Genomic DNA, 25556 nt, shown 5'->3' on the forward strand with positions numbered 1-25556 from the left:
GGTCCTGTGGGATCTGACCCCTCACACACCTTTGCAAAGCATTTGGGTTAGTTTAAACATCTGCCAGCTGGACGAGAAATATTCATTGATAAAAACAGTTCAAACAGTGCAACGTGCACTGGTGCTTTCATTTTGCAGTATAGGCCAGCCATTATTGCTCAAAGCACGTGCTCCACTCAAAGCACAGACAGTCACGCACTCTAGAGCTGCAAAGTGAGTGCCAGGCCAGCATAGGCAGGTACAGCGATGATGTTCAGGGATTAAGATACTTGCTTCGGAAAGAAAGGTCGCAAGCATGGAGTGGCAGTCCTTTGGAAAGGCTCACACAAAGCTCACCAGCATCTGTCCTGAGCCAAATGCACTCAGCATCCTGCCAAATTATGTTCCTCTCCTCAAGTCCTCAGCGCCCCTTTCACTTAGTCTCTCTCTCCCAGCAGTGCCTGCGGTAGCTGCTTGAAAAACCCTTGTAAGAAATAAGGCAACCTACCATCTTTTTCTTCCAGCAGCCAGTGGCTTACAAAATGTTTGAGCTCATGTTTGCATCTGTATCACTGGTTTTAGATCTTTCATATCTGAATTTATTCTCCATAATTTTGCCTAAACCCCTTTGAATTTACCTGTACTCATGCTCCCATAGCATCCTGCAGCAGTGAGCCCCACAGAGCAGCTCCACACTGGATGGACACTCCAGTCTCTTGTTTCCACTAAACATTTTCCTTGTGCTTGTGCTTAAGAAACAGCAAACCACCGTCCCCTCGCTGTCTTCTCAGTATCAACTTGAATTAACAACTCGCATGGGAACCAAGCTGTCTGCCAGGACACTTTGGCTTTTTGGCAAAGAAACAGAGTTTGAGATGAGAAGAGATAATATCTTACTCCGATAGCTACATGGAGGGGAAGCAGCTTGCCCATTTGAAAGTGTGAGAAGCGAGGCCGCTGGATGCAGAAAGGTAGATATTGGAACGAGGTCTCAGACTAGTCCCAGGCCCCCCTGTTTGCTGCTCTCACACCAGGTCTAAAGGGCTTTGGAGCAGCTTTTTTTCAGAGGTTTGACGTGTTTCTGATCCAGAAAATACCAGTCTGTTTAAAAACAAAAGCTTTCTTCTTAGCTCAGTTCTAAGTGAGTGGTGGAGTTAAGCATATTGGACAAACAAACAAACAAACAAAAAGAAATGTCAGAATTAGTGAGTTTCTAATTAATTAATTTAGAGCATAATTTTTCCAAAGAGTTTTCTCATTTAAGCGGCAGCATTTGTCTTTCCTGTGGGCATCAGATGGAAGAAAACCCTCAAGAGGTGGATGCTGACCCCTATCCAAGACCATCACTAATCATGAACTGGATCAGGCAGAGCTTACAGCACAAAACTGTGCACAGCAGGGGCTTTCGAGAGGCTTTTGTTGAAGCCAGATTAAGATTTTCACATCATGCAGAACCTGATAGCACAGAGCTTGCATATGTCTGGAGTCCATCAGCCTTTCTCGAACTTTGTGAAGGGACACTCGCTTTTGCAGTTAACACCTGGTGTACACTCTCACTGGAGACCTTTGAATTATCTTTCAAAATATCTTGCTAGCGTGAAGGAGAAGGGTTTCACTACCTCTTTATCTACATGGAGGCAAGAGGAGCAGAGGGGCTAGGGTTAGTCATGCGCTACAGCATGGAAGCTTATCACTAACATTAGGAGTGACTTGTCCTCTCTTCCTGTCCCTTTCCTTTCTCCCTTTCCCTTGCCCTTGCTCTCTCCATTTCCTTTTCCTCTTCTCTCCTCCCAGGAAGGGGCTGCTCCCGCTCCACTTCACCCCGTGACATCCAGGCACCGGCAGAACGTGCGGAGTTGTCCACAAGGAAGGCAGCCCCAACGGCACTCTTTGAATAACAGACTTTCATGTCTCTAGCAAATGGAAAAGCAGACATCCATCTATGATGAATACAGTGAGAATTGTGTTCTAATTGGAAATAAGATGTATATTACCTTGTACTGGATCAAATAACCCAAAGGATTAAAATGGCTGTGCTGAATAACTGAGATCCCAGTTGCATACTTTTTCCTATCATTTTAAAGTCGGGCCACAGAACCAGCAATATTCCACTAGTGAAAAAGAAGAGCTTGCTCAAAAACAGAAAAAAAAAAAATCTAAGAGCCATCAGTGAATAGGAATATTAAAGACAGAAGGAAAGTTTTCCCACTCCTCACCTCTTTTTGTGTGTGCAAGTACTACTTCATTAAGGTTTGATTCTTCAAAAAGTTACAAACACAAGGAAATCCACAGCGAGCAGCTACTGTATTCATGTGAGCACACCAGGTGTATGGTGGGGCCTGGAATTTTCTCTTCACGTGTCTGTCTCTGCAATGCAATGTACATTTGTGGTGCCGGGCTGCACTAAAGTCACAAGCGTGGGGGTCCAAAATTAAACATTTATAGGGTTCATGCCAGTTCCATCTGAAGGGATCATATTCTAATTCTAGGTGTTAGCAAGCGGATTCCTTCCTAACGGTCCTGTTTGTCCCTAGTGCTACACAAAGCAAGAGGTTGTGACTATATGCACACTGAAAGCCTCCGGGTCGTATTACCAGAAGCTTGAAATCCAGACTACAGCCTCTTTTAAAAGATAGTATTTTTCCAGAAATGTTTATTTTAAATTTAGAGCTGTTATTGTTATTTCTTCTCAGTGGTGTAAAAGTCCAGTTGGAAGAGTTTTCTTTCCTCTGCATTGAGGTTGAAAATTCCTGGAAAGCCATGACAATATTCAGCATTCACGATTACACAGACGGACATATTTCATGAAAATTGCATAGCCTTTTAATACAGGATTATGAATGAGCTCTAATGTTGAAATTATATTAGATTGAATTTCAGAACGTATTTAACATATTTCCATACAGCAACCTTGGGATGTCTTTTCAATAACAGTGATTATTACAGGCAGGTTGTTTTTTATGAAAACATTTGTTCAGGGTGGACAAGGCTTCCTGAAAAATGTTGTACATCTTTATGGCTGACGTTTTAGTTGTTTTGAATTAACTTTTTTCACAGCCAGAATGAAACGTTTCACCATATAATTCTTCATGCATGTCTTCAAACAAACTTGGAGCCTTTGCTGTGAATTTTTGAAACTGTAATACAACCTTGGGCATGAAAATGCTTTGTGGGCTGGAGGTGAGCATTTTATCCCAAGTTATCCTGTTACTCTCAAAATATAAATATTCTTAGCTAATGTCTGACTTTTAAAAGCAGTGGTTCCCTCAGCTGATTCGAGGCATTCTGTGAGTATTATCTTCTAAACAGTCCCAGGCTTCCTCTTTCACTGGCCTCATCCAGCTGACTGCTTGGCCCACTGATCGTGATAAGAACAAGCTGTTTGGTTCCTGTATGGAGTGGAACAGAGTTCAGATTTTTCTTTGCATAATGACAAACACATTGGGATTATACATTACCCAGGACAGTATATGCATTTGGAAAGCAAATGTCTGTGACTTACCTTTGGGCTCCATCTGCCAGGGAGGTCTCCTGGATTCTCCTTGTGGCTGCCTGCAGATCTGGCACCCTTTGAGGACAACCTCCTGCCCGGGGGCTAAGTCCTCACATTTTGCCCTTTCCTCCTTTGCAAAAAGTGGCTTAAGTTTTGCAAGTGCAAGGCACCGAAAGGCATTCCCTGAGTCACGAGAAGGCTTGACAGTTTCGTTTGGTCATTGGAGAGGATGGATGTGTATTTCCTGTACTGCTGGAATGAACTCTCCCCTCACTTTTATAATCCTGGAAGAAATGTGCAATTCCAGGGGAGAAACAGTAATCCATTCACAGTATGCTTCTAAAATCTACTCTATATTATTCACCTTTCTGAAATGGTCAAAACTGTGTAACTGGATGCCACAGGCTCCATACTCCTAACACCTAATAGAGATTCTTTGAAGGGGTGTTTTGAAGACATTCGAAATGGGAAGCTATGTACTCTATCCTCGCTCTGTTGTGAAACTTGAAGTAAGTCTACATAGATGTGGATTTTTTTTAGTACAGTTTAACATTTGTAAACACCATTTTATTGGTTAAGAATGAGCTGAATCATCTAAAATCAACTTTTATTTTTGCCTTCTAATTTGATCCACAGAATATATCTACTAATTAAATATCAACAGAAAACAAATCTCTTCACAGGGTGAAAGCAGCTATCTATGGCAATTTTGGTTTGTGGTGAAAAGGCAAGGATGAAAAAAATCCACATAGAGGAAGTCCCATATATATTTAAACAATGTTATATACTCCTACATGGCCACCCAGATAGGGATGGAAATGCCTGGACACCCATGTTTTCTCCAGAATAAATTCAAGGGCCTACAGGAGATGGTGGCTTTTCACCCGTGTTCTGGTATAACTGTTTCCTGCACCTTTACCAAGGCCTGCCTTGGCCAGCGAGCATGGGGAGGTGACGCTGTGCACTCCGCCTGGGCAGCCCCGCTCTGCGGTGCAATTCCAAAGGGAAGCAGAATGGTACGTGAAAGTGCCTCCAGTTGTACTAATAGTACAAACTTTTCACAGTTTTTACCCTCCCCCTCTTTTTTGACACTCTATATCAACATTGCAAGGATTCATTTCTTCTTTTTTTTCTTTCCAGTAATGGAAGGAAAGCTGGCTTGGAGAAATCTATATAGCCTGACTAGTTCATCCAACGGAAGGATGAAATAAAATACCCTGAAAGTAGAGGAAAACCTACCATCCCACTTGGCATCTGGGTGTAGGAAAAGTGCTGCTCCTGTATGACCAAAATGCTTTTAGATACAACCCACTACTGGGCAATGTTTCAACCTTTGGAGAAATCACTTTCCACTGTAAACATTGGCTGCAGTCAATGCAAAATATTTATTCCTCTCATTTGAGGATCTCCCACATGCTTTGAGGTATTTGAGTTCATAAGGAAGAATACCAAATATTATTCCTGTTGCATGTACGTCAGTCAGCTCTTGGACTCTCTCCCTCTATGTCATGGTGTCAGTAAGGATGAGTGAAGCTGCCCTTTGGCCAGGCTGGTGTTTGGTTTAAAACATTAGGTTTGGTTGTTGCTTTTAGGGTACCTCCCACCACTGCTGTCCTTGTTTTCCAAAGTAAACAGCCTCTGGCGTCTTGTGACCTGAACAGCCCCAAGTGTCTGACCTCGAAAAACAAAAAATATTTTATTTGAACAGAAAATCTGCAGTATAAATGATCTGAGGCAGAGCTTCCCTTCCTCTGCAGGATGCTGGAATGCCCAGGCTCTGGTAGGAGCTGCTTGCATGCCACAGGAGTACACTGGGTCATATTCTCCTTCTAACGATATATGAGGCAATGATTTTGAGTTGGCAGATTACTAAAACTTCCAGCCAAACAAAGATAAAATTGTAATTTCTCAACACAGAATGCTGAATTCATGGTCACTCACGACCGCTTGGGCTGATGCTAGCCCGCAGGACTGAAAGTGATACTATGGAGTCAACAAATTCTAGAGCTTGTTCAGAATTTGTTCAGAGTGAGAAAAACAAAAAAAAAAACTTTTTTTTTTTTCCTAGAAATTGTTCAAATTAGGAACAGGATAAAATGATCGTTTTCCTCAAAATCCCACGCAGTAGGGCAAAACCAGCAGAGGTGTATAAACCCACTGTAACTGTGGAAGTCTCCATCAGCACACATGAAAAGGGGGCCCTAACGCATGCGCAGAGGCGACCCGGGCGACTGGCCCCAAGTGGGGCAGGGCAGAGGCAGCTCATGCTTTAGGTGAGCAGCTCCTTCTCCTGACACCGTGCACCGCTGTCTCTAGGATTCTTACTCCTTGTACTTGCTCTTTGTGGGGGTGGAATTTTGCAAACGCATCCATTCCCACTGTAAATTTTTAATGAGTGTTGAAAATATTTTATCTCAAGTACTTTGAGGAATCCTACTCAGTAGTCCTTGACATCCTTTCAGATCTATAGCAGCTTTTTTTCAGTGAAGCCAATGGCATTAAACATCACACGGAAGACAAGAATTAGGAGCTGTTTTCTCACTGTTTCGTAGGTCTGTTATTTTCACTGTCTTTACTGTCCTGAGTTGACTGTGATCTCAACATGCCATGGTGCAAATCTACATAAATCAAGATGACACGAGGGGCAAAGAGCAAGGGACAAGACACAAATTCCTACTGCCCCCTTCCCCACCCTCTATTCTATTCTGCTGCGTCTTTACTGTTCTCTTTATACGAATGGATTGTTCCAACAGTGAGGAGCTCAATCTCCTCATCAGTGCCAGCATCACTGAGACTGTCAAGGGTACTCACACAGCGATTTCTGTGAACTGGTATCGGCACCAAATTATTTCACAGAAAACAGTAAAATGCTAAGAAATCACCAGGGATCCTGGCTGTTACAGAACCAGGCCAAAACTCAAGTGGTGTTCTGGAGGGGAAAGCATCTCTCTGCCATTACAGCCCTTCAAAGTTTCCCAGTCCCAAGGGTGTACTTTCATGGAAGAAAAACCTGTTTCAGATCACGCCAGATATTTTCTGCAGTGCCCAGCAGTTATACCTGAGGATGTTCTCCAGATGTTCATGTTTGTATGAAACATACAATAATAAAGTTGTAAACTGGAGGAGACAATACCCAGACTACAAGAAAAGGGCTTTTAGGACAGCCTGGAAAAACATGAAAATTAACTAGCCCACACACAAAATCAACTTGTCCTCTTTAATGGGATGATAAAGACATATTTTATTTGCTTTTCCAAAGAACTTCTACTTTTCCCAGCCAGAGGGCACAAAAGATTTGGCAAGGTTCTTGCATTACCACTAGGTGATTGTTTATATTTTGGGGAACAGATATTCCCTCCACCTGGGCAGGCAGGAAGTGAAAAGTACTGAGTTTGGGGCAGAAGCCACAATTTAGACAATTTTTAAACTACAGTGGAAAGAAAAAAATATATATCATTGTCTGGAATACCAGCTATCAGGAGAAAGAAGAGAAGAAAATCCTTGCAGCACCTCAAAATGTAGAGGTAATGGAAAAAGACCTGCTGTATTAGAGAAGTAAAAATTTCTGGCCAAAAAAAGGAGCTATCCTGCAGGTATCACCTGCGCTGAGGCCATAAAGAGCACCAAATGAGACTGACTTGGCTAAGATAGCTGCAGAGTGAAATGTCTTCAAGTTGTCTAATAAGAGAGGAACGAAACACGAGCTTGAATCTGGAAGCTTTTTACTCTACTATTTTTTGGGAATGACTTCTCTTTTTCGACTAACCTACGTTGGCTGCACAAAAGCAGCCTGAGAAGGCTGCCTAGGCAGTGTCTGAGGAGCGTTTCTGAGTGTCTATTTCTGCTTAATTTGGGCTGCTCAAGCAGGTCCTGATCCCAAAAACATGTGGATATGACTGAGACTTTTTAATATTACACTGGTGGCCTGCCTAAGGATTTCAGGATGTCGCGTGCCTAACCTGCATGGGGCTATTTCAGTGATTTTTGAGGTCCATTTAGAAGTATTGCTCTGCTCTATGTTAATTGACTGTAAATAAATACAATCGCTGACTATGATCACGACTTTGATCTGAAAAGCATAGTCAGACACCCTGACACTTCTCATTATAACGAAGCGGCAGTGAGCTAGACTGGATTGCAGCTATCCAGATATGCAGGATTCAACGTGTTTGCAGGTTTATGGTGAGACCTGTAGGTGGCCTCATTTTAATAGTCAGTAAAACAAGAACTAGTAGTTCAATTTACCACGGAGCTAAGCAACATTTTATCTTTATTCTGCTGAATGTGGAAGCTCATGAATTTGCTTCTGCTGCCACTAATACTCGACCTTTCGGTCTGTTCACAAATGGATATAGAGTGCCCTGATTTTAACTCTGAATGTGCTGTCATTTGCGTTATTTCCAGCCTTAACATTGCTTCAAGGATGGGCAGAGAGAAGACACGATTTTGAAACTCTGAGTTGGGACCAGAAAAGTCACTTACTTACACTACAAATTTCACACACAGACACACGCACACAGACTGCAGGTGAGGTGGCTGAGAACTGCTGGCCACACGCAGACATTAACCACAGCCATATTCCCAATGGGAAAAGGAAGGTAGGTCACACCACGCACTCTGTCAGAGAAGACCTAACCTCAGAGCTGCTCTGCAGGCCAAACTGCTACCAAATGCAGTGGGGTAAATGCACAGCAGGGCAAGGCCCAGGGCGCTAGGAGGGAGACATTTCAGGACAGGCCATGCTGGGTATGAGGTTGGTGCCTATGGGCTCCTCAGGGTCACCCCAGCAGAAATGTGGGCTTATTGTGCTGTCTTATTTAACAAGGGGGAAAAAAGGCAAAGGGTGAGGGCTGCCTTGCGTCTAGGGCATGTCCATAAAGACGGATGAGGAAATGAGGAAATAGAACAGAATCACGCTTATTTATAAAGAGATTTATTTTATATTTGTGTACAACAAATATATGAAAACAAATTTAATTTGAAAAAATGTATATTTGATTTCTTAAAAGTATTGAACTCTTTTAAGGAAAGATTTATAGTTATTAAAAAGGTTCTGAAAGCTGAAATTATACTTGGATAGATATATGCATGTGTACATATATATATATATATAAAACATGTGCAATTTTTTATATATATAATATATATAAATAATTTGTGACTTTTACATGAGATTTTAAGGTATGCTATTTAAAGTAACAATAGAGATTATAAAATATAGTTTGCTATTTCTACATAATTTGCATTCAGATTTATAAGCATCTAGAAAGTGCAAAAATTTAACATACAGAAATATTCTCTACGTTGTGCTCAGCTCCCAACTTTCCTCTCTTGTGACCATAACCAGACTGAACTCTATTTGGTGTGTTTAATACCAGCCCTTACTAGCATCTTCTAAGAGCAGTAAAAGGAAATCTGTCTTACCCTGCGCTGTGCTGTGGTCTATTTTGCACAAGAGAGAACAATGCATTTCCTATGTTAAATGGTCTAACTCCCAGAGATCACATACACCTCACCATATTGACTCATTTCATTGCACTCCATATCCTGCAAAAATAAATCTCCTGCAGGACAGCATACATTACTGCGTACTGAAGTTTAAGTAATATATTTCTTTAACATAAGGCAAAAATTCACTGAAATTTGATAACACTTTAAATCCAACAGCAATCTGGAATTAAACCACATTTATGTACCACATTTTTATAGATGCTGCCTTTTTATGTTGATGTCAGAAAATGTGGTAGAGAAAACTCACTTTTCTTTAAATAAAGGCAGGGAATAAGAGCAGTCCTGTAAGAAATTGCTGAAAAAGCAATGGGATCCGGAGAAACTTGACTGCCTTGAAACACCAAAGGTCAGTCTGCACAACCCTTCCTGTTGCTGATGAGCAATTGCTTGCATGACATCTGGGGGAATACTCACACGAAGAGGGGCTCGCTTCCACAGAGCCCAAACGTTTCAGCTCTATTCCACCTCTTTATTTGCATCTATTCTATGTTAAGGCATTGTATGCATTTTTCATGCCTTCCTTATATTGCTAAAAAAGGCAATTTTGACCATTCTGTTCGCTTTTAGAGTAGCTCGTTTTTAACTAAAGGATGTTTGTACTTCGGTTAATTTGTTTATTATCACTGACATAAAAACCTCAATCCTGTTTCCACTAAAATCAGTCGTTGTTTTTCTCCTACTGGAAACAAAATTGTATCCAAATATGTCAGTCACAAAGTTTGTTAATAGTAGTAAATACTATATCTGAGAAGTCACTCAACACTTAAAGGCAAAGCGGTGTTAGCTAATACTATATCATTACGTATTTTATTGAATAAAATCTAAGAGCATTTCTGAAAAAAAGCTTATGGGGCAGCCTACGGTCACAATGTGAAAAATTCTGGGGCTTTGCCAGCCTTTTTTTTTTTTTCCATATTCACTTGTTAAATCAGCTCTCTCACTCATGACCCACACCGTAGCTACCCAAAATAAAGGTTGGGGCCACGTAGGCATCACACGTCCAGACAGCTTAAATTTAAAATTGGACACTTCAGAAGGGTGTCCCGCTTTCTGCTGCATTCCTAAGCCCCCTGTTAGCTAAAACTGTCATGTTTCTGAACCCTTGTAGCGACCAACAAGATAAAGAGCCTAGTGTCATCCCTCATCTTCTTCAGTTCTCAAGTTTATCTTTGCACTTGTCTATATAATTACCCCCTGCAGATTTGAAATTTAATTCAGATCTGAGTCACAGTTGCAGAACAGGCCTCACAAAAAAAGACAGTCTCATTAGTGACCTGCGTAAGTGAGCCTTACTAGTTAAAATTTTGATTTAAATACTGAACAAAGGGGAAAAATAGATGCTGAGACAACGTTTGCATCTGTTCAACCGCAGCCTTGAAATTTTGGCTGTAAATTAGCCAACAATGGGCTTTACATCTCATCTATCTTTCTCCGTTGGGAAGGAACAGCGATAAGCACAAGTTTTTGCAGGGTGCGGTTGATCCTGGAAGATGGTTGAATACATATGACCAAGGGCCGCATGCCTCGCAAGTCAGAACAAAGCATAGACGTGCTGGCAGGTCAGGGTTTTCTTATGCCCAGAAGTTTCCTATAGACCGATGAGAACCACAATTCCCATCTCCCTCACGAAAAGGAAAATCGTTCAAACTAGAGTAACACTGCACTAGAAGAAATGAATAACTAATGGTGCCAAAGCCTCTTGACTTAAGGATTCCCCAAAGTAATTTCCGAAAAAGAAAAGGAAAACGTGTGGATTCAGTCAACACATTCTAAAATCCAGTTACATAGTAAAATGCACTGGCGAGCAAGGCCTCAAGTTCAAAAAAGAGGATTTAAGAAGAATGGTGCAACATGGTTTCAAGCTTTTAAACATTCTTAGGATAAAGGATAGCAGGCAATTTAGAAAACATTCCTTGCAAGCTGTGTGGGATCCGAACAGCTTCCTGCAGGCCTTGCTTTGTCCTACAGCTCAGCCTTGCCTGTTTGGGCAGGACGGGTGCTACCGCTGCCTTCTCCGGCGTTGTTCTTGTCTGCTGGTTTGAAAGACAACGAAGCAGAGTTTGCGCAGTAGCGTTTGCCAGTTGGACGAGGTCCGTCATCAAAAATATGCCCCAGGTGAGCACCGCACTGAAACAAAACAAGAAGGTATCACAGGGCATCTGCACAGTGTGGGGGCATCACGTGGAGCGGCGACTCGCGGCTGCTTCCAAGGAAGCGCAGACGTGTCTGCTTTGCCATTCCCCATGGGATTAGCATGGGAAGCTTCCTTCACAGGAGCGATGCAGGAAACCTGGGACACCATCGGGGCCTAGGACAGCCAGCCCCAGTTTCCTGCCGTTCATGTTGTGCTACTTCGTATATCCATCTGGGCAGTTATTTCTGAAAAGCCACCCGGCTGCAATGATCTCACGTGGGAGTTCAGTTGAGAACAGCGTGGTGAGGACAGCACTGCCTACATCTCGCTTATCTCCATAAGTATTGCCCCGCTGGAAAGGGGAAACCTTAGTTCAAGGCATTCCTCAGCCTGTGGTCATCTGCCACCCTCCTCGGGAGAGAAACATTAAACCACCCAGCAATCCCCACAAGGACCTAAGGCAGCAGGGATTCACTTTGGAGCATGCTCTCCTATCTTCCTCCTTCCATAGCTTGTTGTTTTCCCAAAACCTAAGAGCATCAGGCTCCTTCTTGGCGCTCCTCTGCATCTTGCCCCAGGAGGGGATGGATCTCATCTACTACTGATCCCATACTACTTTTCGTAGTATGGAGTGACCAAAAAACACCTGTAGTACAGAAAGATAAAGTATCTCTGAATGACTACTAGCCCGGAGTGATTTACAAACAGGTCCCTTGCTCTACAGAGGAGCACCGTATTTGGAGGAAGCTGATGCAGTTGGCCAATTCAGAAATTGGGATTACTATCACTGCACATTACGGCTGACAACTTATCGGGAAAATAAGTGCTTTTTATAATTAGTCATTTAAATTCCGCAAGTTCCTTTTTACAGCCTGCCATGAGAAATAAAAAAATAAAACTTTGCACTGGAGCAATATTTATCCTGAGCAGGAAAGTCATGCTGCTTTACCAAAGAGCCTTGGCCTTTCAAGTCAGTAGCTGATCTCAGTGAGAAGGGGAATGATGTAACTGAGATCACAGAACTGTTAGTGGGCTCACAGTCAGACAGCAAAAATTAAGGACTGCAATTTACTCTCAACGTTTAATTAATTCATAGTTTCCAAAGTGTGCACAGAGGCAATACTGGTTAATCTGAACTGTGAATGAGCTTCTGAGGGCAGCTCTCTATGCCACAGTTAATATGCTGTTAATGTCACCCTGCTCTTATGGTCTTTCATTCACCACAGCACCCAGAAGGTGTCTGCACAAGCAGGTAAGTCCTGGGCCAGGTCTATCAAGGTTTGCAGGAGGCTCTCGCACGACGAGGAGGGACAGAAACCCTTTCCTTACTGATCCTGGCAGCAAAGCACTAAATGCCGGGGGCTGCAGGAGTGGGAGCACCAGCAGCCCCCGAAGCCCACGCTGCCTGCAGAGAGGCCAGAGCTCCGGGAACGGTGCCGGGCTACGAAGTAGCTGCTCGGCTTTGTTAGGAGGAGAAAAATACTGGGTGAGCAGGAACAGGCAAGGGGAAGTTGCATGAGAAATACTGATGCCCCTGCTTGAAGGCTTGCCCCTGAAAGACGGCTGCCTTGGCACACTTTTCTTTCCTCAGCACCTCTTATTTTCTTTATTTCCTTGTCCTTGAGACTGAGGGACTTCTTCGGGAGACCTGAGGTGTTTCTAAGACTGGAGTCTCTCACAAAGAGGCATTTCTCCTGATTAGAGACTTTCTATTTCTCAAAAGAAAAAAACCCCAAAAAACAAAAAACCCCCCAAAACTTAGTGTCCCAGAAAAAATTATTTTTCTAACCTAATTAAATCATCTTAACCAAGACCGCTCCAAAACCTCCCGGCTAGAAGTGTTTAACAGATCTTTTTCAGATTAACATCTACACAGACATAATTATTTCCTCTCCAATCGATGGAAATGGAACACAAGAAAAACTGTCAAGAGAAACAGTCTCTGGGAGCAACACTCACAAACACATCAACTACGAAGGCAATCTATCAAAAAGATTTTCCCCACAAAATCTGCAAAGCTGTTCAAAGTAGTCCCATTACACCTCCTTGTGATGGCAGAATCACACCAGGATTGGATTACTGCAAAATTTGTTACCTTTTGAGACTATCCCTCACTAAAAATTTATGTGGAGATGCTCTCTGTAGAGAACTCCATAAGTCATCTGCCCTGAAAGAAATGTAATTCAGCCCTTTGTAACACAGCGCAAGGACCCTGCCCTCAGCAGAGAGTACAAAGGAAGAATCGATGTAAATGTCCTCCCCACACATTACCCAGAGGTGCCGGCCATTTCTCTGGGCCATATATAAATGTCTGTAAAGTCTCCCAAAAAGAAACAATCTGCAGCAGCTCTATACATATATACACATACATAGAGAGGAGAGAACGCACCGGGATGATGAAATGCTTAGAGTAAAGCATCTGAAATATGTGTTTGGGAGCAGGAAAGGCAGGGGGGTCACTGCTACCCGTCAGAATGCTTGGATCTCTCGAGGCTCCCGGTTCTAATACGCTGCCGTGAGTCATGGGGAGCAGCCTGCAATCAGCTGCTGTATCTTATTCCAAGCTATCGATGTGCAAACAATATTTTGAGACTATAGAATTTAATTGATTTTTGCAGGTACAAATAACGGCTAGGGAGACCTCGAGGGGAGGCACTCTTGAATGGGAAAGAGGAAAGAGAGATGCAACCAGTTTTAGACTATTCCTCAAATGCATGTACAATTAACTTTTACCCGTCACTAATCATTGATCTTTTAAATATTTCTATGCTGATGTATTTCCAAAAAAAACTCATAAAAGTCTTTTCTTTCTGTGGATGTCTCTGTTCTATATTACAGCATTTTTTACCTAGTGTTTATTCTCTACACGGGAGAACTTTAAAAGAAAGTTTTTTAACTCTCTCTAGCAGGTGGGAGGACATTTGAAGAAAAAGCAACTACAATTTCATCTGAAAAACATTAATGAGGTTTTGGGTGTGGGAGAGGGTATTTCCCCTCAGTCTGACCAAGGCCAGTCATATCAACCCCACTGCATTTCCAGGCTGCAGTAAAACTGTGCTCCTTTTGCAGCTGCATGTGTGATTCCCACTCCTAGGGCTCAGAGGAGGGGAGGAAATGGTTTTATTAATTATGGATACACAATGTGATGCTATTAACTGTGCTGAGCAGTGTCTGCAAAGATGTCCACCACTCCTCAAGTTATTTTCCTGCGTGACTTGATCACCTGTGGGGTTACTCTGCTAGGAAGTTGGCATAACTGATATGAGGCTGCCATTGGATCGTCTACAAACTTTGGTCATATTTTTTTTTCTCTTTGCTGTGAATTCACACTTTGGTTTTGCTTTAAGTTTACAGCGTCTGTGTGTGATTGCTGTTAATACTCCTGGTCTCAGCAGGTCTGCTAGCACTATTCATTTTGACCAAAGGTAAATGACATTCCCAGATTCCTTGGCCTGATCACAGGCTTCCCTGGGCTTCACTAAGGTGAACCCAAGAACTCCAGCCATCTCCTGAAGAGAGTCATCGGCTACGGCCTGTTCAGCAGACTGTCAGTGCACTGACTTCAGCATTGCTCAGCCTTACCAAGCAGAGCTGAGGAAAGTAGTTGAATTTTTGATTCCAGTAACCACTGGAAAAGTGAGAAATTCCCAACCTGTGGTCACATTGCAACTTTGCTACGGAATTTAGGGAAATGGGTATTTCAAAAAAGTATTAAATGAATCTTCTAAATATTGTCATCAATGTAAAAGCAATACAATTACCTAACAGACATGAGATACTAGCAGACGTGCCGGCTGGCCATAAATGCATAGGGTCAAAACTTCTACCCAGGCAGAGCGGTTAATGGATTCTCCATAAAGACAATCCTGCCTCTTTTGGGGAAGCTTCTTAACTCGCTCTGAATGCTTACACAGGACAACTCAGTGAATAGTGAGTGTGTGTAACATCAGTGGAGAAATCATTTACCCTACCAACAATTCTGTCTGGAAACAGAGCAGCAAATTCTCACAGCCCAAATGAAGCCGCTGCTTCTTTCAGGAAGACTTTGAGCACAGGGACATCGAGGATCACCAGCTGCTGCGTGTGATTGTCCAACCCCAACGCAGCAGCTTCCCCCTTTGCTAGGTAATGACTATGCCGCTCCCTTTGCAGAGAGGAGGGCAGCACAAAGGATGAAAGGAAGTAGAACGAGACAGATAACGGAAAATTTGGGGTTGTTTTGAAAGGCTACTGGCTTCATTATCAAGGCAGATGGGATTGTTAGAAGCAACCATTAGGAATGCCCTGGGAATGAGCGTTGGGAACAAGTTAGCCCCACGGCACAGTAATGCGCAGTGATGGAATCAGCACACACGGTCGCCCCAGCGCCTTCCCCGCCACCTCGGCGCTCCACGTATCCAGGTGCCTTGGCAAGGCTCTTCCGGGAGGTTCCTTTGAAGAGACCCCTTTTGGGAAGACAATCTTTGCAGACTCCGCACTGAATCCAACCATTTACAACAATGTGCACTCCAATGAGCCCTTTGTGCTTTTAGCTCCTTCCACCCAGCTGCTGTATCTACAATCCATTGTGCTCTCTTGTAATGATTACTATTTAATGGAACTGAAAAGTTTGCAAATCTTAGAGAAAGTACAGCGCACAGTAATGATTTTTGCAGCCCTTGCCGTCAGAATGGTGTGTATGTGCTATAAACCAACCTGACTGCAGGATATTTCAATTCTGTGCATCCCGTAGGAGAAATCATCAGCGAAAGTAACTACATCAGGACTGATCACATCATAGAAGGAAGGCCAACCTGGAAAAGAGGAACAAGTGAGAATGCTATTGCATCCTTGTGACAGATGACACTGCGAAAATCAGAGAGAGAATAACACTTTGAAAAAACCTTCATATCATTCCAGGGCCTGAAAATAATTGGAAGGGATCCTAAATTAATTAGGGACTTCAGAACATTTTACCCTAAACACAAAGTTGTTTATAGGCAAGGAACAGGTTGTCAGTAGTTGCCCATCTTCCATGTCAACAGCTATTTCTGCATTTTATTGTGAGCAACAGCAGCAGTTCATCTCAGGCAGGAGATGTTCACTCAGGTAAGCCAGATTCAGTCTCACATCACTTCAAAATGCAGAAATTCTGCCCAGAAGACAAGCTGCAAGATTTTGTGGAACACAAGTGTTTCGCAGCATAAAGTTCTTTAAAAAAGAAATTAACACGTTGCAGGTTAGAGTGCCACAGTCCACCCTAACCTTTGCCTAAAAGCATGGTTACCACTAAGGATCTGCTCAAAGCCTGATCCCTCTCACATTAAAGGCAACAAGATGACTACTACTGTGTCTAGTTTCAAAACTGTGATGAGTGCTTCAGACCACTTGCTGACCGTGGCTTAAGTGGAGTCATAACAAGGCCTACAATACACATATCTAGTAGATTACTAGCATCCAGCACAGAAGAAAAAGCACTCATTAACATGCACGTTCAACACAGCTGCTGTCTCAGCACGGAGCGGCGTGACCTGATACCCAATTACTAAGAGCTTGCACACTTGATTTACGACTAACGGGCTGGGCACATATCATTTATATAACGACCTTCTACTTCTTAATTGTTCCTTGCCAAGTCTCCCACCACCCACAACACAGGTGGCCCAGTAGATTCTCATTACACAGCTGTAACTTTTCAGCCACCCCTCAAAAACCATCATCATAGGCTCTATTCCTTGAAGCTCAGCTCCCACATAAGAACCTGATAGGCTTTGAGGTCATGTCAACATCTACCAGTGCCCATGTGACATTCCACGAGATATCTGTCCCTCTCATTTTGTCTCTTGCCAAATATCACAACACACACAGATATACTCTTCCTCTCGGCACATTACATGCATGCCCATGCATTATTTCCTCTTCTAGTATCCGCTAAGCATTTACTACTACTAATTTCGTAAAATGCCCTGCAATTAGTTATTAAGAAATACAGCAGCAGCTGTGAATCACCGTATGAAGATGAATAAAAGATATATAAAGTTTCCTGTAAGCAAAGGGATTAAAATTTCTTATTTAGTAAAAGGAGGTGTGGAAGCTATCAAGTTTTCAGTATGGAATCGTATGGAATTGTACGGAATGGAAAGTGTGTAAACTGGAAAAAAGTCCATATGTCTTTGGTTATATCTTAAACTACTAAATGTACAGGAAACTTTTAGGATACAAACAGAGGAGGCATAATTTTTTAAGAAAGAAATGCTTAAAATACTTTCTCTCCCCTTTGATAAACTGTCCACATATCATAGCATTCTTAACTCTGCAACCTGAAGGCATTTCCTGATGCCTCCAAGAGCCTACTCACATTGAAGTGTTCCCCCAGAACTCACTGCAGAAGCAAGGAGACTCCTGGCTTTTTCTTTTCTTTTGCCTCCCCCAAGATACGGTAAATGTAAGAGCAGATGGACTGAAGAACAAGAACTCTGAAGCCAGAAAATATCCCACAAAACTGGACTTGAAAAACAGTGCAGCAGTGACATCCTTAAAAAAATGGTAAATTCTTCCCTGCACGCAAAATATCCCTGCCAAACAAATATGTTCACAAACAGAAAGGAATAAACATATGAAAAGCTTTGTAGAAGGGGTTATCCTGTTGACAGAAAAATTGATGTCTCCTAATTGGTGGCTCCTCTCCAACACTATTCATCATCTCCTTAGCTGGGCCTCCGTCTAATGAAAACTGAAGATTCATAGAACTGGTCAGACTATTTTTTTTTCATTAAGACTTTTCAGTTTTTTGGATTTCAATACTTTGCAAAACAGTGACATATCTAGCTGTCAGATTGTCTTTGTGTTATGGCAGAGAAGTTCTAAAGAGACATGTTCCTTAGGGCAACCAACTATCTCATCGAGTGAAGGCATTTGGAGGAGGCACATTTCACTGCTGCAGAAATTCTCAGAGACAACCCTCCCTCCTCTGTAATAGCAATAAGGGAGAAGCTTCAAAGGCTGCTACACAGAGATTGAAGCAATCTGTGTCTTGCTGAGAAAATTATCTTGTGAGAAGGGTTTGGAGGAGATGTGTTTATGTCAGCTTTGACATTAAAGAAAGACCATCTATCCTCCTTTCTCCAGACTTTTCCTTTTGGTCTTCCCATTCAAGACAGAAAAAAAAATATTAATTGCTTTGGACGAATTCCATGGACTTTTAAAAAATGAAGTCATCTGAAACCTATATAAACAGTCAAGCTCCTCCTAAAGTGGCCTTTGTGCCCAACTGGAGTGACTTCAATTTAGGCTGTTAGTTGCTGCTACATGTGACACATGTTTCAAAGATTCTCCCGCTGCCACATATGTTCCGCGAGTCAGGACTCCAAAACAGTCTCTCCATCCAGGGGGTAACCCCGAAGACGTAAAACTTTTATTTCTACGTCAGGCAGTCTCTTTCTGAGTGCCATTGCTGCCCAGGCATCAGCACATTTGGGACAGACCAGAACGTGGGGGTTGAATGACAGCTGAGCAAATCCTGTGACAAAAAAAGCTCCTGAAGGGCACTGTGAGATCACTGTCACTCTGTGCATCTTGAAAGAAAGACAAGTGAACTGCTTGTTGAGCTGACGAACCCTCGTTCAATCCTTCATTGACTGACAGGAATAACCACCTCTCTGCTGGCTCATTTCCCTCCTCCAAAGTTGAAGTGGAAAACCTATTTGATAGCTTACTAATCTTCTCATGGTTTGCTAATCTTCTCATTGCAGATCCTCTGTAAATGTTAGTGCTTAGACTCAGCCCTCCACAGATTACTGATTTCTGCCAGGTCCAGTTCAGCAAACCCGATGGGCAACAAGAGTGGGAACACTAGCGTTTGAAGGATGGTAAAACTTAATAGCTCAGGAAAAAAAAGCTGTGGGAGGAGGGGGGCAAAGGGTAATTGCAGGAGGCAAGATGGAGAGTCTCCTAAGTGATCAACTTCAGGAGGCATTTGCACATTCTTTTTGTGTGTAAGAGCCAAGATTGGTGAGTATGTTTTCCCCTGAACCTAAACTTTGGTTTGAAGGAGAATATTACACCGCAATGGGCAGTAATTTTTTATCAAAATAGAGACATTTAAGAAGGACCACTCTCAATTTCCCTACAGCGACTTTACATTGTCAATACAAAAAGACTTTAAAATAAGAATTTACTGTGTCGTGCTCACTCTAATGACCCTTTATATTGAGCTGGGTCTCTGTCCTATGGGCCTCTTCCTAGTACGTTCATAAGCTGGCCAGAGAGACGATAGGTATTCAGACACAGAGCGGGTATCCTTTCTAAAACCCATACCAAAAGCAAATAAAGGAATGAAACTTCTTACTGTCAAGGAGCTCAAGGAAAACTGTTTGTAAAATGAACATTTGCGACAGATCTTTTCCACTCATCCTGTATGAGTAACAAAAAGGGTCCCGTGCTGTTGGGTGTCACACTGTGTCATGTCCTACCCTTTCTCATTCTGGCACTTCCACCAAGTTTTTCATAGAAGTTGTACAACCTTTACAAATTTTTCCTCCTCTCTTCTCAAGCTCAATCTTTTGTTTTTCCAAATGGCAAAGAGGTGTTTTTCTGGCAAAGAGGCGGCAGCAGTTGATGTCTCTTTGTCAAAGGAGAATGGAGAACACCTCACATATTGCCACAGGCAACAGAAGTGAAGAAGAGGAAGGGACAGAAACACGTGCTCTGCTAACATATATTGGATGTTGCTTTTCCTACCCTGGCCATAGGGCTTTAAATCATTTAAAAGACGTATTTTTATTGATTACTTTCAGATCTCTTATTCTGGTACCTAATTAATTTAGCCGGTATTACTAACGAGCTGCCCAAGGTAGGTACATTCACAGGGAGCTGGCACACCATGGGTATCATGAAAGCAGAGGCAGCTAGCACTTAGCAGCAGGCAAATCGCATAGCTGGTCTCCTCCTCCAATGGAGATAGATACCAAAGTAGTTGAAATACAAACTATAGCTATAGCAGTTTGCCTACAATCAAACCTCTTTTTGGTACTCCTGACAGAAATCAAAAATCAGCAAGAACAGATTATCTTATTCACATTAGTCCAGGAAATTCTAAAGCACTTTTATTTATCACTGTTTCCTGAGGCAAGGCTCATGAAAAAAAAAAAAAAAAATTTGTTCCCATAAACATTTGGAAAACAGTTTGCCTGTAGAGGCATCTTAAACTCCCTTCCAATTTTGCAAGTTTGTACATATTTAGTTGTACTTAGACCTCCAACTTCCTAATACATGGATGCAAACAGTTAGACATCTGACTGTTAAAATATGAGTCTATAATTATTACCAGAAGCAAAATTTCAGGCTGCTTTGGAAAATCAGGCCTGATTGATAGGCTATTTTTTCCCCTTTCCTGAACTAATATTCCTTTTGACATTTTTTTGAACACCAAAATTGCAATCCCAAAGCTTCTAATGCCCCTATATTATTCCCATTTCTTACACCTGCTGACTGGAGACCTCCACAGTTTTCCAATAACTGTGATGTTTGTAGTTATGTTTTTCATTTTAGAAGTCAAAGAGATTAAATCCAACCTGCATTTTATCATTCTTCGTTGTAAGTATTCCAAGCATTTATTTCAGTGAGTTATTTACAGATGGAGATGTACGGGGAGATGGAAGATGCTAGATCTACCAAATGGCACCAGATGGAAAAGAAAGAGTACCTTGACCTGAGAAATACCTTGTTTCTCTGATGTGTCGTATTTTTAGAATTTTGATTCCCTTTTAACCTAATACGGATTAATGAAAAACCAAAGGCTTTTTAAGGTAGAGTCTTATCATTTATCTTCACCAAGAAGCTGTATCTGTGTAAAAACATGAAGCATATAGGATTAAAAAAGGAGATAGTAAAGCTTCTACTTTGAAACCGCTGTAAAGCTGAATGGCCTTCACTTTTTTCCTTCACACAGGCTTATTAAAACTGAATCTGGCAGAGCCAGGCATCCACAGCTGTAACTTCTCACATACAAGTTTAATGTAAAACTACAAAGTGACATATTCCTATTATGTGCAATGCCTGCACAAATATAGGGCACTTTTTGGCTAACACGCTGGGCTATTTTTCATTATATCTCCATGACGATGAATCTAAAATAAATAGCCTTACTAACAAATATTTTACAATGAGGTAATGTTATTTTCAGTGGAGGTTCATCTAATTTACCTGGGTGTAACTAAACCCAAAATGAGGCACAGAAACATTCTTGTTCATCAGTGCAGGACTACATCGTAGATATGCATTTCACTGGTAAGAAAATAACCAGCTCTTTCTAGCACTATACAGGTTTAAGAAGGGCTGCATGGTACTGGCTTTCAGCAGAACATGCTGAGCATCAGAGGTGGGTGTGTGGGAGCTGAAGACAAGCTAAAGTTGGGAGAAAAAAGGAAAATAAAAGAGGGGGTTCCCCTCTAATACACTATCTTCCCCAGCAAAGTTAGGCTACCACAGCAGGTAAATTTCACTCTGAGAGAACAGTGTGCAAAGGGAATTTTACAAAACAACTGAATCCCTAATAGCAGCTTTTATGAGACAGTCATCATCTGTTTTTTCTCTTTATGTTTCTCACTTGGGAAATAAAAAAGTGAAAGCCATAAATAAAGGTGATATTTGTTTTTTTCCACTAAGGCGCTCTGAATGTCAAAACAACTTTCTATGAAACAACATATGCAGTCCAGATTTATATCTTTGTTAGTTGGAGAAGGCTATATTTGCTTAAAATGATTGTTAAGGGAGATGTGAAACTTCACATCTACAATCTCATCTGACATCTGAATTGCTCAGAATAAGAGTGACCCTGGTGTTGCTAGAGCAATGAGCACATGGGGCCAGTTCTCTTTAGCAATTAATAACTGTATCGCAATAAAGCCATTGCTCTAAATGCTTCCTTAATCCCTTGACTGTATTCTAAAATACTGCTAAATACATATTGGCTGTTTTAGAGCCTTCCTCTAAAATGCTTTTGACATCTGCAATGTCTGGACTGCTGTTAAAATCAACAGGTAAGCAGGAGCTGGGGTCTTCCTCGAGCCTTCTTACAAAGATTGAGTTACTAATGGTTTCTTTTTTGGTTCAGGTTCAGCAAAACTACTGAACCTAACTCACTTCCTCCCAAAGGATGGCTTTCTCCCCTCATCTGAACAGTGTCTCTTGTTACTTTAAATCATGGCTAATGTTTTTAAAAATATATCTTACACATAAGTCAGTTGTAGATCTTCAGCATCAAAGGAAGCGAACAGAATCATGTGAAACAGTGTAACCTTAAGCTATAATTTAAAAATGACATTAAGAAATGTCTCAAATAGTTTTTAAAATTTACTGTTGACCTAGTAACCTCAGTCTAAAGCATTCAATTTCAAATAAATGTTTTTGTTTTCCTTCCAAAAGCTGTAGTGGAAAAAAAAAATGTACCTCTTGCAAAATAGTCTGCAATCTGTTTTCTTACGAGTTATCTATACAACTCACTAAAATAACTGAAACTTTCACATAGGATGAGTAAGTCAGTATAATACTAGAAACAGGAGGCCTTCTGATGGGAGTGATTTGACAAAATTGGAATCCATATGTAGTGCATTCATGGGAAAAATCAAAAGAACTGTACATGCAATCCTGTAATAACAGTGTTCGGCACTGAAATTATGATGATGGCTACCAATTGTTAACGACTGCAGTGCAGAGCCTAAGTTTATCTAGGAACACCAGTTACAAATGAGGCACACATTTGAAAAAAATGTTTGGGGTCATTCAAATAACAGACATTTATAATTTGTTTTTAAACCCATCAAAATATTTTCCTATAGTTTTATACATATCAGGGAAATAGCTTTTGTAAAGAACAGGCAGAACTCAAATACATACGAAAACTACAGAGATGGAATTCTGACAGAAATTGTTTTTAACTCAAAAATGCAGCCTGTATTATCTTCCTTTTGCAGCTATATTCCCTTGGAGCAACATGCCTGCAGCATCAAGTGCCACAGCAGACAAACACCCTCCTCGCTACAGCTGGACAAACAGGCTCTCATCGCAGTAGTAAAGTTCTGAAACAAGGGAAAGAGTTACTACAGTGATTAAAAACAAGAAAAAGACCCAGGCCCCTTTCTTCTGTTTACTTTAGGTGCTGAATGAGATGCCTTCGTAAGAGAACTTAGTCACAAATAACTAAAAGGGCACATAATACTCTTGTCCATCAAGAAAATCTACGAGATTTGGGCCTAGACCAGGGCAGTGAGCTGACAGCAATGTCTGCCCGAGGTACACAAAACAGCACACTGAACAGCAGGCTAAAAACAGACCCTCAAACCTGCGGTGAGGGAATTTGTTCTTGGGACAAGACTCTACAGGAAGGTAGACTAGGGTCCCTCCTGACACCATCACCAAGAGGTAGTGCCAAACCTTCTTCTTTGCCTAATAGCAGCGTATTACCACCAAGCAGTTCTTAAAATAGAAACTATTTCCAAAGATGGGTTTCGCTTCCAGTGGATGAACAACTTATGCCGAGCTACAGGCTCTCCAGAGCCCACTGTGAGCCCTGCCCCGAAGCCGCAGCTGCCCTGGGAAGTACCAGAGCTCCAGTCTGCAGCTTCGCGCACAGCCCACCCGTGTGCTACTGCCACCAGCGCGTACCCGTCACCCAGCCCAGGAGGCAGTCTGCACACATTGCCCTTCAACCCCCTGCACTGTGCTTGCAGGTGGACACACATGAGCTGGAGGCAACTGTACAAAGAAGAAAAAAAAAAAAGGCATTTGTGGGGACAGATTATTCGGAGTTGTTACTCCGGGTTGGGTGACCCACACACCTCTGTTCCTTTAAATTTTCTATGGAAAACTTTGCACATCACAGCTGCACTCTGAAAACTACTGAAAATTGAAACTACTGAAATGGGAAAAGTTTAATATTTCAGATTATAATGTTCACCTTCTGTTTTGCTTGCTGTTACGGGTTTTAAAGCAAATCATGCCCTTTCTGCTACACCCTACATTTTCCTTCAAGAAGGATTTCAAAGGAAAACTTTTCACAACCTTATGGTGTAGACAGTGACACAGTCCAAGGAAAGGAACAGCTTGGAAAAGTGCTTAAAAATATCTTATGAGGAGCTATTCCCCTTTAATACTCTGTTGGGGAAAAACCCGCTTGCCTGTAGGATCAGCCTGAACCCTGAACAAGCATTAACACGGCTGCTGCACAGAACAGTTCAGTACAGGTCTCTTATTTGCTCAGGTGCCCATGCTACTCCGGACATGACAGCTTCTCTGTTTTTTTTTTCTGCTTAACCTTCTATTATATTTTTAGTCAAATAAAGAAATTAAATAAATCAAGCAAGCTGTATACAAACTGCTCTTAATCTGGCAATTATTGGGTGCAGTATGAATGATCACAGTTAAAGTTAATTATAGTCACTATATTTTTTTACAGGGATATAATACTGCTTTAGAAACATCCAATTTGCTTCAGGGTCTTGTTTTCTCTTACCCTAAAGGGGTAAATCTAAGGGAATAATTGGCTTGGAAAAGAAATCTGATGCAATAGGCAAGAGGAGAAATAAGAGATGACTGGCAAAAAAAAAAAGGCCCAATATGCAGGAAAAGACTGGAGGGAGACAAGAAATCAGGAGTGAAGGTGCAATCATTTAACAGATGCATTCAAACGTCTCGAGGAACGTACACACCAGAATTTGTCCCAAGCTTCTCTATTATGCTGTACCTTCCCCTGGACTGGTCATATCTGTAATTCAGATTGTCAGCTATTGGGATACTTTTTGGATAACTACACTTTTCTGTAATACCACATACCCACAGGTTGTCTGGGATTATCTTTATTTCCATTCAGTTTTCTTGATTGGGATATTTCTCCGTGCCTTCCAAATGTCTCACAACTGAGTGGGAACACAAGCCCCATCTCAGAAACATCCGCTGCTGATGGACAGGCTGTCATGTGCTGCCCACGTGCCTCTAGGCACCGGCAAAATCTGTAAATCTGAAGTGCAGCAAATCTGAAGGTCATTGCACAACCACATGGGAGTCACAGTCTCTTTGAACAGCGTTAAGTATATAGATCCTAAATGAAAATATAGTTCTTTTATGTGAGCTACTCTGCTGATCGAAATTTGCTCCTGTTTATTCATCTTCCACTTTGCAATCACCAGACTTAAAAATGACACAACTTGGCTCACAAAGATCTATTTCCTTTCAGATAACACTCTGAGCCTGCAATTAGGTTTTCCCCAGAATAAATAATGAGCACAAGAGAGATCTGAAAACACCCATGTGAAATCAGCATTGGCTCATTTAGTGACAGTGTTTGTCTAATTTCACTATGCTTATTTTAAACCCATGCAGATGGGCCCAGCATATCAATTCAACAAATCCTTGCTCTGAAGGCAATAAGAAGCTCCTGTTTTACTAGAGCTCAAAAAAATATAT

General features: G+C 41.8%; 1 protein-coding gene across 1 annotated transcript in view; it reads right to left on the reverse strand.

The window, feature by feature from the left end:
* Positions 1-8389: 8389 nt before the first annotated feature.
* The window catches only part of MSRB3 (methionine sulfoxide reductase B3), a 67883-nt gene continuing 50716 nt past the window's right edge, over positions 8390-25556 (reverse strand). Inside the window, exons 5-6 of the mRNA XM_010222268.2 lie at positions 15813-15910; positions 8390-11110 (exon numbers count right to left, since the gene is read on the reverse strand). Of these exons, the coding sequence (XP_010220570.1) occupies positions 10946-11110; positions 15813-15910 (263 nt within the window). The 3' untranslated portion in view covers positions 8390-10945. The remainder of the gene's footprint in view (positions 11111-15812; positions 15911-25556) is intronic.

Source organism: Tinamus guttatus, unplaced genomic scaffold (assembly GCF_059628265.1).
Source record: "Tinamus guttatus ecotype Peru unplaced genomic scaffold, ASM5962826v1 Tinamus_guttatus_pri_ptg000171l, whole genome shotgun sequence".
NCBI lineage: Eukaryota > Metazoa > Chordata > Aves > Tinamiformes > Tinamidae > Tinamus > Tinamus guttatus.